Source organism: Theobroma cacao, chromosome 10 (assembly GCF_000208745.1).
Source record: "Theobroma cacao cultivar B97-61/B2 chromosome 10, Criollo_cocoa_genome_V2, whole genome shotgun sequence".
In the NCBI taxonomy this organism is placed as follows: Eukaryota; Viridiplantae; Streptophyta; class Magnoliopsida; order Malvales; family Malvaceae; genus Theobroma; species Theobroma cacao.
This window is the reverse complement of record NC_030859.1, coordinates 35,496-51,138: the sequence shown is the minus strand read 5'-3', so window position 1 is coordinate 51,138 and position 15,643 is coordinate 35,496. Positions and strand designations below refer to the sequence as shown.

The 15,643-nt window shown below is 28.5% G+C and overlaps 1 protein-coding gene across 2 annotated transcripts in view; it reads left to right on the top strand.

Annotated features, from left to right (window-relative positions):
* LOC18585699 (ent-kaurenoic acid oxidase 1) overlaps window positions 225-15,643 on the top strand; it is a 19,586-nt gene continuing 4,167 nt past the window's right edge. The window contains exons 1-8 of one of the 2 annotated variants that reach the window (XM_018129705.1): window positions 225-680; window positions 2,012-2,489; window positions 2,575-2,838; window positions 2,940-3,029; window positions 3,139-3,217; window positions 3,324-3,430; window positions 3,550-3,671; window positions 3,929-4,055. In XM_018129705.1, coding sequence (XP_017985194.1) covers window positions 448-680; window positions 2,012-2,489; window positions 2,575-2,838; window positions 2,940-3,029; window positions 3,139-3,217; window positions 3,324-3,430; window positions 3,550-3,671; window positions 3,929-4,046 — 1,491 coding nt within the window. In that variant the 5' untranslated portion in view covers window positions 225-447 and the 3' untranslated portion in view covers window positions 4,047-4,055. Of the gene's footprint in view, window positions 681-2,011; window positions 2,490-2,574; window positions 2,839-2,939; window positions 3,030-3,138; window positions 3,218-3,323; window positions 3,431-3,549; window positions 3,672-3,928; window positions 4,060-15,643 lie in introns of both variants that reach the window. The other variant, XM_007008644.2, reaches the window with a different exon arrangement.

Genomic DNA, 15,643 nt, shown 5'->3' with positions numbered 1-15,643 from the left:
ACGAATGTTTTGTATAGTATTTATTTTAAACGCATAATTAGAAATGTTAATTAATTCGGTAAGTAGATTGTAGAGTGACTACTGACCAGTAGAAGGAAGGCTCTTATAGGGAATCAAATCCAATATAGAAACGACAAAAGAGTAAATATAGGCCGGCAAGTTCCTCCTGTCTTTCTATTTCCTTGGTCCTTTAATATGGTAAGTTAGTGTAGCACCATTAGCCTTTCACTAGCATGTTTTGTGGTCTTGCTTTCGTTTCTCTCTGTCACTTTCCTTAAATGCTCAAAGTGCTGCCCTTTCATCTTTATCACTTTCAGTGATAGTATATTGTATATTGTGGCTCTAACAGCCATTGAGAACGCACGATATAGAACGACTCACATCCTTGAGAGAAGTCTCAAGTTTGATATACAAATATTGGGGGTTAAAGCTGTGCAGCACCCTGCAATGGAGATGGGTTCGATGTGGATGGTCCTCTTAGCAATATTGGCTGGCTTGGCGTCTGTAAAATGGGTTCTGGAGAGAGTGAATTGGTGGCTGTATGAATCCCAGTTGGGTGATATGCAGTACTCTCTGCCGCCAGGGGATTTGGGTTGGCCTTTTGTTGGCGATATGTGGTCTTTCCTGCGAGCCTTCAAGTCCGACGATCGTGACTCTTTCATCCGTTCCTTCGTTTCCAGGTACTTTCCCTCACCGCTCTCTCTCTTCAAGTTTCTGTATGTATTTATATATAAAGTTGATTTGCCCCAAAAAAAGTGTATGTCTGCAGTGATATACATACAGAAGTATCCATCTCTACTCTTGAGTCTTTCTGGGAATAGCTATCCCCACCAGCTAAAATTAACGATTAGGCAGGGAAAGGAAAATCCAAATAGAATTTGTTGGGGTGGAGGATCGTTTGAAGTAGGTAAGTGGTTCAAAGTGGAGCAGCTAACTGTTTGTCTCTGCGTGTCATCTCGGGCGAAATACTTTTAGTTAGTGCGGAAAGGACATTGAGAGACGTCATGCAAGACGTTTCATACTTCGATTGAGAGCGAGAGAGAGAGAAAGGCTGGCCTCTTTTTGTCATTTTTGCTACCCCGTCTAAGTGTTTTGTTTAATTACAATAATATGTTGCGTTTATTAATTGCTTTAGCATTGCCTTTGGCTTTGGCTATTTAAATGTATCATAGATGCATCGTAGTGTTATGAGGAGCATCCAGGATCTGACCGACCTCCATTGTCTGTCATGAAATACTCCAACCTTCACAGTTCATCTTAGAGAGTCCAATGTTAACTTCCAGTTTTCAACAAAAGTACATGGACTCGTATCGTACATGTTTGGGCACCACGTGAGTTGAGCTCCAACTTTGTTTCTGGACCCACCACTTCATGTCTGGGGAATGGGGCAGTTGGCACTCTTGTCGCCTACTATTATTGCTATTTGCTAGAACACGCGTATCTGCACATTCCACTTCACTATCCTAGTCCAAGACTTGTGTTTTTCTTTTTCAATAGGAGTCGGTAAAGTTATCCGACACCTTCAAAAACTTGGCAAACATACACGCACAGCGTCTGTTTTACTTTTGGGTTCGGCTTGCAACCAAATCGGACACTTTCTCCTTTTCCAGCGGGAAGCTGATAAATATTGAGCATTTCTCTCTCTCCTTAACACTTACAATGTACAATCCAACATTTATAGCTATCGTGGTCATGAAGGAAAACACAGTATCTATGCAAACTTGAATGGTTTTGGGCACTCACATGTTTTTAATAATGCCATAAAGTAATGAAATAGTAACTTTACAAATATTTATTTCTTCTGAATAATTATACAATCATTATCAAATACTTTTAACATAAAAAAAATTAACTTTTTTTACAATATTTTATCTTATTTTGTATAAATAATATACTCTAACTCTCCAAAAATTAGGCATTTCTGTACATTTTTATCACAACTTCATTGATGCACGAGCTTATTTCCCAACGTGCTAATAACTTTTGCTGCGTAATTGAACAAACCACGCAGATTCGGACACATTGGAATCTACAAGGCCTTCATGTTTGGGAGCCCCAGTGTAATTGTCACAACGCCCGAAACATGTAAAAGAGTATTAAATGATGATGATGCATTTAAGCCAGGATGGCCGACTGCCACAGTGGAGCTCATAGGAAAGAAATCATTTATTGGCATTTCTTACGAACAGCACAAGCGTCTCCGCCGTTTAACTGCAGCTTCTGTCAATGGCCATGAAGCATTGTCCATGTACATCCAATACATTGAAGAGAATGTGATATCTGCCTTGGACAAATGGTCCAAGATGGGAGATAATGAATTCTTATCGGAACTCCGAAAGCTCACTTTTAGGATAATAATGTATATTTTCCTCAGCTCAGAAAGCGAAGAGGAAATGGAAGCCTTGGAAAGGGAGTACACAACGCTTAACTATGGAGTTAGAGCCATGGCAATCAATGTCCCCGGATTTTCTTACCATAAAGCCCTCAAGGTGAGATTTTCTTACTTCTTTTCTTGCATGCGAAGATGATTATTGAACGTTAACAAGGGATAGAACTGGATTTTCTTTCCTTCAGGCTCGGAAAAACTTAGTGGCAGTGTTTCAATCTATGGTGAATAAGCGGAGAAAGCAGAAGAAGATGAATAACTCAACGAACAAGAAAGACATGTTAGATGCCTTGATGGATGTCAAAGACGAGAAAGGTGAAACATTAGATGACGAGGAAATCATTGATATCATGCTGATGTACCTGAATGCAGGCCATGAATCTTCTGGCCATACTACAATGTGGGCCACTATTTTCCTGCAACAATACTCGGAATTTCTAGAAAAGGCAAAGGTAACATAACATAGAGCTGTTTCTTGTTAATTAATTTACTTTCTTGAGTATTATTAGAGCTTTCGTTTGCTGCTTTTTCATTAGACATGACAATGTTACAGGCGGAGCAAGAGAGGATCATTAAAAAAAGGCCATCAACACAGAAGGGTTTAACCCTTAAGGAAATTAGAGAAATGGATTATCTTTCTAAGGTACCTCTCTGTTATATTTGGTGAATTTTATGGTTTGGGCAAGATTGTCTGATGTTGAGTACAAGATGGAACCTTTCATTTCACTCAGTAATTTTATTTATATATGAAGGTGATTGATGAGACGCTTCGCTTGATAACATTCTCATTGACGGTCTTCCGAGAGGCAAAAACAGATGTCCATATAAGCGGTAATATGACATTCCAGAATTTCTTAATTTAGGTCTGTTTATGAAATACTCCAAAATCATACATTACTAATATTGTTGCATGAATTTCTTGTTTTTTTTTGTTCAGGTTACACCATTCCCAAGGGATGGAAAGTTTTAGTCTGGTTCAGAAGCATTCACTTGGATCCTGAGATTTATACAAATCCAAAAGAATTTAATCCTTCTCGATGGGACGTAAGTTTTAGAGCGCTTTCATACTTATTTAAATTAATGCTTTTGCTCTATATCTATGTGCATCAGCCATAAGCGTAACATATTAGTTATAAATTGTACAAATTTAAAAATCTGTGCAGTATCATGCTGCCAGAGCAGGAACTTTCCTTCCTTTTGGAGCAGGAAGCAGGTTGTGCCCTGGAAATGATCTTGCCAAGCTTGAAATTGCTATTTTTCTTCATCATTTTCTCCTCAACTATCAGTAAGTTATTTTGCAATGTCAGTTATTTATCTTTATATATAGTTCATGATTTCTTTATAACGTGATTATCGGTTTTCACATCATTTTTTTAATAATTTAAAAAACATTACATCATCACAATCACCAACAATATTTAAGAAAAATGCTGCAAGTCACAGTTTGGTGTTTGATAATGCCTTTAAGCACCACGTTGATTGGAGCATACTTCTAATAAGAATGAATTAGTAATATTTTCCTTTTGTTCTGGTGTGTTGCAGGCTGGAGCGGCTTAATCCTGAGAGTAAAATTAGGTATTTACCACATTCAAGACCTGCAGATAATTGCTTGGCGAGAATTAAGAAACACCCTCCTCGTCTGCCTAAGGAAGAAAAGTGAAAAATATTAGTAGGTTTGTACGTATGATAATAATTTCTTTTTACAATAATGATGATGATAATAATAATAATAATAATAATAGTAATAATGATAATGATGATGATGATGGTGGTGGTGGTGGTGGTAGCAATATTTCACAAAGGAACAGGAGGTATTGTTCAAGGAGATCAATGAACAATGATCCACAAACAAATGCACAGCCATTCAGGTCTTCACCAATTAAAATACCCTGCATGCAGATTCAATCACCAACATTTATTTAATATCGTAGACACTAAAAAATTATAATAAAACTTTATTAATAAAAAAAAGAGAAAATAAAAAAATCATAAAACAAAAATCATAAACAAAAATGAATTAAAAAAATAATAAAAATAGAAGAGAGAGAGAGGGGTACGACTGGCAAGGTGCGGACACACCTTGCCAAGCACCACCCTTTCTGCCAGACGCGAAAAACTCGCGTCTGGCAAAGTAGTGGGAGCGTGCCCCCTCCAGAGGTCAAGAATTGAGTATAAAGGGGAGGGGGCACTGTAGCAAAAAGGGATCCAGAAGCAAAAAATCATAGAGTAGCCAAAAATTGAATCGAAAAACCCTAGGAATCCTTAGCAACCCAAAAACCTAGCAGCATCAAAACCATAAAAATCCTATTCTAGCAGCCAACCAATGAACCAACCACAAAATCCACAGTCAAAAAATACAAAAAAAAAAGTAAAAAATCAACAAAAAAATACACCATGGAGACTGAGAAACAGAGAGGTTTCTTTGGTTTGTTTTTTTTTAAGGGTGGATTTTGATTTTTGGAGAGGGATTTTTTGGTTTGGGTAGTGCAGCCGGTTGAGTAAAAGCTTTGGGAAAGTGTTGTCGGTTTAGGGGGATTAGGATTTGGGCTTTGCTGCCGTCGGTTTTAGGAAGGGAGATTTGGAGCTTTGGGCTTGCCGTCGACGAGAGGAAGAGGTAGAGGAGAGAGATTCGAACGGTAGGCATAGGGATGAAAAGAGAGAGCCGACGACCGGCGAAAGGTAATAGAGGAATATAGAGAGAGGGAACCAATCGGTTAAGGGGGAGTGAGAGAGGTTCGGCGAAAGGGAAGCTTTGGGTCTCGTAGCCAATGACAGTAGAGAGAAAAAGAAACTCCTCAAGCTGCCGACGGGTAGCGTGAGAGAGAAATGTGAGATTTTTAAAGAGAGAAGAGAGAGTCTAGCGGTAGAAAGAGAAAATGGGGATAGAAAATGAAGACATGAAGAAGAAAGGGAGCTTTTATACTTGGATCTAGGCTCAAACGACACCGTTTCAGGGAAGGTTGTAAACAATTAAAAAGCTTGAAACGACACAGTTTGGAGAGAAGGGACCGAATCCCTGAAGTGGGTAAGCGGGCCGTCTACTGATCCAGGTTCTCCTAAAGCAGAATTCGGGCCGTGGAGAAGCAGGAGGACTAAAGTTGGGTGGGTATTTGGCCCATAAAGGTAAATTCTTTGTCATGCTATTAAGATTTGTAATGATTTGGGCTTGCTCATTTTGTTAGCTTTCAGATTTATTATTTAATCATTTAGGATTAAGATTGGATTACTTTAGCATAATGTTCAAAGATTTTTATATGTTATTTTTCGGATAAAGAGAATAATACATATAGGGGAATATAAATATATATATAATATAAAAATAAAAACTTGTATATTTAATTAAGGAAAATTTAAATGTAGGAGAATACTTATTAAAAGTATTTAAACTTAGGCAAGTGAAGTTCATGTGCAAAAAAATAGATTGTTAAGTGGAATATGTTTACAATGATGGAGTTATGGAGATAAATAATAAATATAAAAAGGGAAAATAACATATAAATGAAGGAAATAAAGGGTAGGATAAAGATTTACATATAGATTAACTAAAAAATTTGAAAATTATTTGATTAAGTATTAAAATAATTATAATAAAATAGATATGGGAATCAATCTTGGAAAATTAACTCTAACAAAAAATAATAATAAAAAATATAGAATAAATAAATAAATAAATACAAAATACCATGATATTAACTACAAGTGTAATATAACCGATGATGGGATGATCGGTCGGGACGCGAGAAGTCGTAATCCCGGGCTAATTTTCCCTAAGTTTGAAATCTGAATTAAGGTTTCACCAGTACAATGGGAGGGTCTCGATTTTGAGATTTCAAGATTTTTATTCTAAATAAATAAAATTTTACTACATAAAAAAAATTAGTCAAAAATAAGAAAAATAATAAAACAATAAATAGATAAAATGAAAAAAATGAAAATAAAAAATATATAAAAATAAATAAAAATAAAATAAGCATAAACTTCACAAACATAACATATATTTCTATTGCATCATGCATACCATTGCATATAAGTATTTTTGTTTATGAGTTAAGCCCCGATGATGGGATTTTTCGAGGATCTTGCGAAGGTGAGTATTTCTCGAAAAGTTTTCTAAGTGATAAATGTCCCCAAGTCCCACCAGTATGATGGGAGGGCTCGGTAAATATCTTTAATAAAAAGCTTTCGCTCGTATTAGGTTCATTATTAATGAAAATATTATTTTTTAAAGAAAAACGTACGATGACTCCAATGATGGGAATTATTCGTTGAATTTGCGAAGGCGAGTTTCTCGAATAATTCCCTAGGTGAGAGAACACCCCGGATCCCACCAGTATGATGGGCGAATTCAGGAGAACGTCCTCGATAAAAGGATATTCATCCGACATACTTTTATCCCACGCCATGCATTTAATCTTACCTCACACTTGCATTTCATTTTAAAATCAAACAAAATAATTTAATAAAATTGGAGATATAATAAGCAAGTTATAGCTAAGGAAATAAAATGAACTAAAAAAAATAAATAATAATAATAAATATAAATAAAGCCTAATAGGATAATCTAAAAATGGTACCGTTCATAGAACGGGCGTTCCGGGGGTGATAATCCTTCTCCGGGCGTAACCGTACTCCCGAACCTAGATCTCAAAAAATGTAGATCAGTTTAAGATTCTTTCGGCGGGCTTAAATCTAATTAAGACTCTGTCAATTAGAATCGAGTCAATAGGTGACCAATCACACCTAATAAAAAAGATTGATGGCGACTCCTAGTTTTAGAGTTTTCACTCGCGTCTGGCGGTCGGGTTCCCGGACCCACACGTTACGACAAATATTGGATAAGCAACAAGAAAGGAAAACAAATTAAAACCTTAAATATCTTTAAAAGAACCTTAAAAATGCTTTTAAAATTCATGAAAAAAACTTTAAAAATACTTCAAAAGACTTTAAAAATGTTTTAAAAATAACTTACAAAACCTTAAAAATCCATAAAATACCTTGAAGACAACTTAAAAATCCTTTGAAATTAATGGAAAAAACCTTAAAAATGCTTAGAATAACCTTAAGCATCCTTAAAAAGATCCTAAAAATCATTTAAAAAATTAAAAAAATCCTAAAAAATCGTAATAAATAATTAAAAAAATTAAAAATACTTTAAAAATATTAAAAATACTTCAAATTTCTTGAAAAATTTCTTGAAAAATTTCTAAAAATCTTTAAATATCTTTAACAAGACCTTAAAAATGTTTAAAAATCCATGAAAAAATCTTAAAAATGCTTCAAAAGATTTTAAAATCTTTTAAAAATAACTTACAAAACCTAAAAAATCCATAAATTCCTTGGAAAATCCTTGAAAACACCTTAAAAATCCTTTAAAATCCATGAAAAAAACTTTAAAATTCTTAGAATGACAATAAAAATCCATGAAAAAGCCTTAAAAAATCCTTAGAATTCGTAATAAATAATTAAAAAAATTAAAAATCTGTTAAAAACATAAAAAAATCTTTTAAATTCCTTGAATAATCACTAAAAAACCTTAAATATCCTTAAAAGGACCTTAAAAATGTTTAAAAATCAATGAAAAAAACCTTAAAAATAATTAAAAAGACTTTAAAAATATTTTAAAAATGACTTGAAAAACCTTAAAAATCCATAAAATCCCTTGAAAACACCTTAAAAATCTTTTAAAATCCATGAAAAAAAAACCCTTAAATGCTTAGAATGACTGTAAGAATCCATAAAAAAGACTTAAAAAAACCTTAAAATATGTAATAAATAATTAAGAAAATTAAAAATCCCTCAAAATCATCAAAAATCTTTCAAATACTTTGAAAAATCTCTAAAAAACCTTAAATATCCTTAAAAGGACCTTAAATGCTTAAAAATCCATTAAAAACACCTTAAAAATACTAAAAAAGAATTTAAAATATTTTTAAAAATGACTTACAAAACCCTAAAAATCCATAAAATCCTTTGAAAATCGTTGAAAATACCTTAAAAATCTTTTCAAATCCATGAAAAAAACTTAAAAAATGATTAGCATCACCTTAAACATCCTTAAAAAAATCCTAAAAATCATTAAAAATGCCTTAAAAATATTTAAAATTCGTAATAAATAATTAAGGAAATTAAAAATCTCTTAAAAATGTCAAAAATCTTTCAAATTCCTTCAAAAATCTCTAAAAACCTTAAATATCCTTAAAATAACCTTAAACATACTTAAAAATCCATAAAAGATATTAAAAATCCCTAAAAAGACTTTAAAAATCTTTTAAAAATGACTTACAGAACATTAAAAATCCATAAAATCCCTTGAAAATCATTGAAAAGACCTTAAAAATTCTTTGAAATCCTTAAAAAAAACCCTAAAAAATGCTTAGTATGACCTTAAACATCTTTAAAAAGACCCTAAAACTCATTAAAAAAGCTTTAAAAAATCTTTAAAATTATTAATAAATAATTAAAAAATTGAAAATCCTTTAAAAACATAAAAAAATTCTTAAAATTCCTTCAAAAATATATAAAAAACCTTAAAAATCCTTAAAAAGACTTTAAAAATCTTTTGAAAATGATTTACAAAACCTCAAAAATCTTTAAAATCCCATAAAAACACTTTAAAAATCCTTTAAAATTAATGAAATATACCTTCAAAATGCTTAGAATGACCTTAAACATCTCCAAAAAGATCTTACAAGTCCTTTAAAAAACTTTTGAAAAACCTTAAAAATCATAATAAATAATTAAGAAAATTAAAAATCCTTTAAAAACAAAAAAAAATCTTCAAATTTCTTAAAAATCTTTAAAAAACCTTAAATATGCTTAAAAGGACCTTAAAAATACTTAAAAATTAATGAAAAAACCTTAAAAATCCTTAAAAAGACTTTAAAAATCTTTTTAAAATGACTTGAAAAACCTTAAAAATTCATAAAATCCCTTGAAAAACGCCTTAAAAATCCATTGAAATACATGAGAAAAAACTTAAAATGCTTAGAATGACCTTAAACATCCTTAAAATGACTCTAAAAATCTTTAAAAATGCCTTAAAAAATCTTTAAAATTAGTAATAAATAATTTAAAAAATTAAAAATCACTTAAAAACATCAAAAACCCTTCAAAATTCTTCAAAAAAATCTAAAAAACATTAAATATTCTTAAAAGGACCTTAAAAATACTTAGAAATCTATGAAAAAAGCTTTAAAAATATTTGAAAAGATGTCAAAAATCTTTTAAAATGACTTACAAAACTTTGAAAATTCATAGAATCTCTTGAAAATCCATGAAAACACCTTAAAAATCCTTTCAAATTCCTTAAAAAAAATTTAAAAATGTTTAGAATGACCTTAAACATCCTTAAAAAGACCCTAAAAATTCCATGAAAATGCCTTAAAAATTCTTAAAATTCGTAATAAATAATTAAAAAAATTAAAAATCCCTTAAAAACATAAAAAATCTTTCTAAGTCCTTGAAAAATCTTTAAAAGCCCTTAAATATCCTTAAAAGGATCTTAAAAATGCTTAAAATTCATAAAAAAAGTTTAAAAATAATTTAAAAATAACCTGCAAAACCTTAAAAATCCATAAAATAGTTTGAAAACAACTTAAAAATCCTTTAAAGTTAATGAAAAAAACCTTTAAAATGATTAGAATGACCATAAACATCTTTAAAAAGACCCTAAAAATCCTTTAAAATCTAAAAAATCCTAAAATTTGTAATAAATAATTAAAAAAATTACAAATACTTTAAAAACATTAAAAATCTTCCAAATTTCTTGAAAATGTTCTAAAATTTTTTAAATATATTTAAAAAGACCTTAAAAATGCTTAAAAATCTAAAAAAAACCTTACAAATTCTTCAAAAGATTTTAAAATCTTTTAAAAATAACTTACAAAACCTTAAAAATTCATAAAATCCCCTGAAAATCTTTGAAAACATTTTAAAAATCATATAAAATCCAGGAAAAAAACTTTAAAAATACTTAGAATGAGAATAAAAGTTCATGAAAAAGTCGTAAAAATATTTAAAATTCGTAATAAATAATTACAAAAATTAAAAATCTCTCAAAAACATAAAAAAATCTTTGAAAAAAACCTTAAAAATGTTTAGAATGACCTTAAACATACTTAAAAAGACCCTAAAAATTCTTGAAATTGCCTTAAAAAATCTTTAAAATTCGTAATAAATTATTAAGAAAATTAAAAATCCATCAAAAACATTAAAAATCCTTCTAATTCCTTGAAAAATCTCTAAAAAATCTTAAATATGCTTAAAAGGACCTTAAAAATGCTTTAAAAGACTTTAAAAATCTTTTAAAAATAACTTACAAAACCTTAAAAATCCATAACATACCTTGAAAATCTTTGAAAACACTTTAAAAATCCTTTGAAATCCATGAAAAGAACTTTAAAATGCTTAAAATGACCTTAAACATCCTTAAAAAGACCCTAAAAATTCTTTAAAAAATCTGAAAAATTCCTCAAAAATCCTAATAAATAATTATGTAAATTAAAAATATCTTAAAAACATTAAAATCTTTCAAATTTCTTGAAAATTTTCTAAAAAAACCTTAAATATCCTTAGAGGGACATTAAAAATGTTTAAAAATCCTTTAAAAATACCTTAAAAATTCCTAAAAAGACTTTAAAAATCTTTTAAAAATGACTTAAAAAACCTTAAAAATGCATAAAATCCCATGCAAATCTTTGAAAATACCTTAAAAATCCTTTGAAATCCATGAAAATAACTTTAAAATGCTTAGAATGACCTTAAACATCCCTAAAATGAGACTAAAAATCCTTTAAAATGCCTTAAAAAATTCTTCAAATTCGTAATAAATAATTAAGAAAATTAAAAATCCCTTAAAAACATAAAAAATCATTCAAATTCCTTGAAAAATCTGTAAAAAACCTTAAATATCCATAAAAGGACCTTAAAATGCTTAAAAATCCATGAAAATATCCTTAAAATGCTTGAAAAGGCTTTAAAAATAATTTAAAAATGACTTTAAAAACCTTAAAAATCCGTAAAATCTTTTGAAAACAACTTGAAAGCACCTTAAAGATCTTTTGAAATCCATGAAAAAATAACCTTAAAAATGTTTAGAGCAATCTTAAACATCCTTAAAAACTCCTAAAAATCCTTGAAAATTTCATAAAAAATCTTGAAAATTCGTAATGAATAATTAAAAAAATTAAACATCCCTTAAAAACATAAAAAATCTTTTTAATTACTTGAAAAGTCTATAAAAAAACCCTATATATCCTTAAAATGACCTTAAAAATGCTTAAAAATTAATGAAAAAAATCCTAAAAAATCTTTAGAAAGACGTTAAAATTTTTTTTAAAATGACTTACAAAACCTTAAAAATCCACAAAATCTCTGAAAATTTATTGAAAACACCTTAAAAATCCTTTGAAATCCATGAACAAAAACCTTAAAAATGCTTAGAATGACCTTTAACATACTTAAAAGGACCCTAAAAATCCTTGAAAATGCCTTAAAAAATTCTTAAAATTCAGAATAAATAATTAAGAAATTAAAAATCCCTTCAAAACATCAAAAATCCATTAATTCCTTGAAAAATCTAAAAAAAAAAACCTTAAATATCTTTAGAGGGACCTTAAAAATGCTTAAAAATCTATGAAAAAAACCTTAAAAATGCTTTAAAAGATTTTAAAAATCTTGTAAAAATAACTTACAAAACCTTAAAAATCCATAAAATCTCTTGAAAATCTTTGAAAGCACCTTAAAATCCTTTGAAATCCATAAAAAAAAACTTTAAAATGCTTAGAATGACAATAAAAATCCATGAAAAAGCCTTAAAAAATCTTTAAAATTCATAATAAATAATTTAAAAAATTAAAGATCCCTTAAAAACATAAAAAATCTTTCAAATTTCTTGAAAAATCTCTAAAAACCCTTAAATATCGATAAAAAGACCTAAAAATGCTTAAAAATTCATTAAAAATACGTTAAAAATCCTTAAAAAGACTTTAAAAATCTTTTGAAAATGAGTTACAAAACCTTAAAAATTCGTAAAATCCCTCGAAAATCATTGAAAACATCTTAAAAATCCTTTTAACTATATGAAAAAAACCTTAAAACTTCTTAGAATTACCTTAAACATCCTTGAAAAGATCCAAAAAGTCCTTGAAAATACTTTAAAAAATCTTTAAAATTCGTAATAAATAATTAAGAAATTAAAAAATCCCTTAAAATATCAAAAATCCATCTAATTCCTTGAAAAATCTCCAAAAATCCTTAAATATCGTTAAAAGAACCTGAAAAATGCTCAAAAATATATTAAAAAAACCTTAAAAATGCTTCAAAAGACTTTAAAAATCTTTTAAAAATAACTTACAAAACCTTAAAAATCCATAAAATACCTTGAAAACAACTTTAAAATCTTTTGAAATTAATGAAAAAAACCTTTAAAATGCTTAGAATGACCATAAACATCCTTAAAAAGGCATTAAAAATTCTTTAAAAAATCTAAAAAAATCTTAACAAATCCTAATAAATAATTACAAAAATTAAAAATACCTTAAAAACATTAAAAATCCTTCAAATTTCTTGAAAAATTTCTAAAAAGCCTTAAATATCTTTGAAAGGCCATTAAAAATGCTTAAAAATCCACTAAAAATACCTTTAAAATCCTTAAAAAGTCTTTAAAATTTTTTTAAATGACTTGAAAAACCTTAACAATGCAAAAAATCCCTTCAAAAATCCTTGAAAACACCTTAAAAATCCTTTAAATCCATGAAAAAAAACCTTAAAATGGTTAGTATGACCCTAAAAATCTATGAAAGAACCTTAAAAATATTTAGAATGATCTTAAACATCCTTAAAAAGACCCTGAAAATACTTGAAAATGCCTTAAAATAATATTAAAAAATCCTTAAAAATCTTAATAAATAATTAAGAAAATTTAAAATACCCGAAAAACATTAAAAATCATTTAAATTTCTTGAAAAAATTCTAAAAAACCTTTAATATCCTTAAAAGGACCTTAAAAATCCATGAAAAAAACCTAAAAAATGCTTCAAAAGACTTTAAAAATATTTTAAAATAACTTATAAAATCTTAAAAATCCCTAAAATACCTTGAAAACAACTTTAAAATCTTTTGAAATTAATGAAAAAAACCTTAAAAATGCTTAGAATGACATTAATCCTTAAAAGACCCTAAAATATCTTGAAAAAGCCTTAAAAATATTAAAATTTGTAATAAATAGTTAAAAAATTAAAAATCCTTTAAAAACATAAAAAAATCTTTTAAATTTCATAAACAATCTCTAAAAAACCTTAAATTTTCTGAAAAGGCCTTAAAAATGTTTAAAAATTCATGGAAAAAACCTTAAAAATCTTGAAAAAGACTTTAGAAATCTTTTAAAAGTGACTTAAAAAACCTTAAAAATCCATAAAATCCATTAAAAATCCTTGAAAACACCTTAGAAATCCTTTGAAATCTATGAAAAAAACCTTGAAAATGTTTAAAATGACCTTAAACGCCCTTAAAAAGAGCTTTAAAATCCTTGGAAATGCCTTAAAAATCTTTAAAATTCGTAATAAATAATTAAGAAAATTAAAAATCCCTTAAAAACATAAAAAATCCTTCTAATTCCTTGAAAAATCTCTAAAAAAACTTTTAATATCCTTATAGGGACTTTAAAAATACTTTAAAATCCATGAAAAGAACCTTAAAAATGCTTCAAAAGGCTTTAAAAATCTTTTAAAAATAAGTTACAAAACCTTAAAAATTCATAAAATACCTTGGAAACAACTTTAAAATCCTTTGAAGTTAATGAAAAAAAACCTTAAAAATACTTAGAATGACTTTAAACACTTTTGGAAAGACCCTAAAAATCTTTAAAAATGTATTAAAAATCCTAAAAACTCATAATAAATAATTAAGAAAATTAAAAATACCTTAAGAACATTAAAAATCCTTTAAATTTCTTGAAAAATTTCTAAAAATCTTTAAATATCTTTAAAAATATTTTTAAAATTCATTAAAAATTCTAAAAAATGCTTCGAAAGACTTTACAGATCTTTTAAAAATAACTTTCAAAACCTTAAAAATGCATAAAATCCCTTGAGAATCCTTGAAAACACCTTAAAAATCTTTTGAAATCTATAAAAAAACTTTAAAATACTTAAGATGACAATAAAAATCCATTAAAAATGTTGGCTCCATTAGTTTTTGATGATGATGAAACATTCTCATTCGTTTGTGTCAATGCCTTTACTTAAGTGTGCAGGAAAATTAATGAATGAAGTTAATAAATCAATCTTTTAAAGTATATTGTAAAGCCCAACCTTATAAAATACTTGTCATGACATACATGTGATGATAGCATGATTGCATGTTAAGAGAGTCTCGAAAAATTTACAAAAGTAGGTATTGTACCTAGAGGTACAACAAAGTTGATTTAAGCCTCGAGCTAGATCAAATAGAGAATTTGAGATGAAATTAAGGATATTAAAGTACCAGAATGGTTTAATATGGTGATTTGGAGTTCGAGGATAAATTTGGAGTCAAACGGAATTTTCACTATCCAGGGGAAAAATGGTCATTTGCCACTTGGGGACAAAATGGAAATTTTTAGAAACGATTTTTTGACCCCATTTGACTTATTATAGTATGATTTGAGTATTGGAGTATGATTTGAGGTTAATAAGTGAAAAAAAAATTTAATTCTGGTATTTTCAGAGCATAGGGGTAAAATGGTAATTTTACCACCCTAGTGGCAAAATTGTAATTTTACACAACCATAACATTTTTCAAGCTCCAGAATTCTACCTCTTGTTATTTTATGCTATGGATAAATATTAGAGCATTTGTGGTGGTAAGAAAAGGCTTAAAAATTAAGTTAAAACAAGTGGACCAATAAAAAGGTGACATGTGTCAAAAATTTAATATTTTTATGTTGCCATTTAAAAACCAGCCCACACTCTTCCACTCAGCATTTCAAGGCCGACCAGCACCTGCAGAAAAGAGAAGAAAAGAAAAGAAAAACCCTAGGGAGGAAAAACTAAGGAAAAATTGTTGAATTTTCAAGAAATTGATGACTAAAGGTAAGATTTTTAATATTAAGCTTGAAATTCATCTTGCCCATGCATTTTTTTCCATTTTCCATGAATTAAATTCAAGTTTTCATGAGGGGCAATATGCTGGCCAGATTTGGAGAGAGAAAGTTGGTGATGAATTTAGTTGAATTTCAAGGTAACTTAGTGTTTTTAGGTGTTTAGTAACATTTAGTAT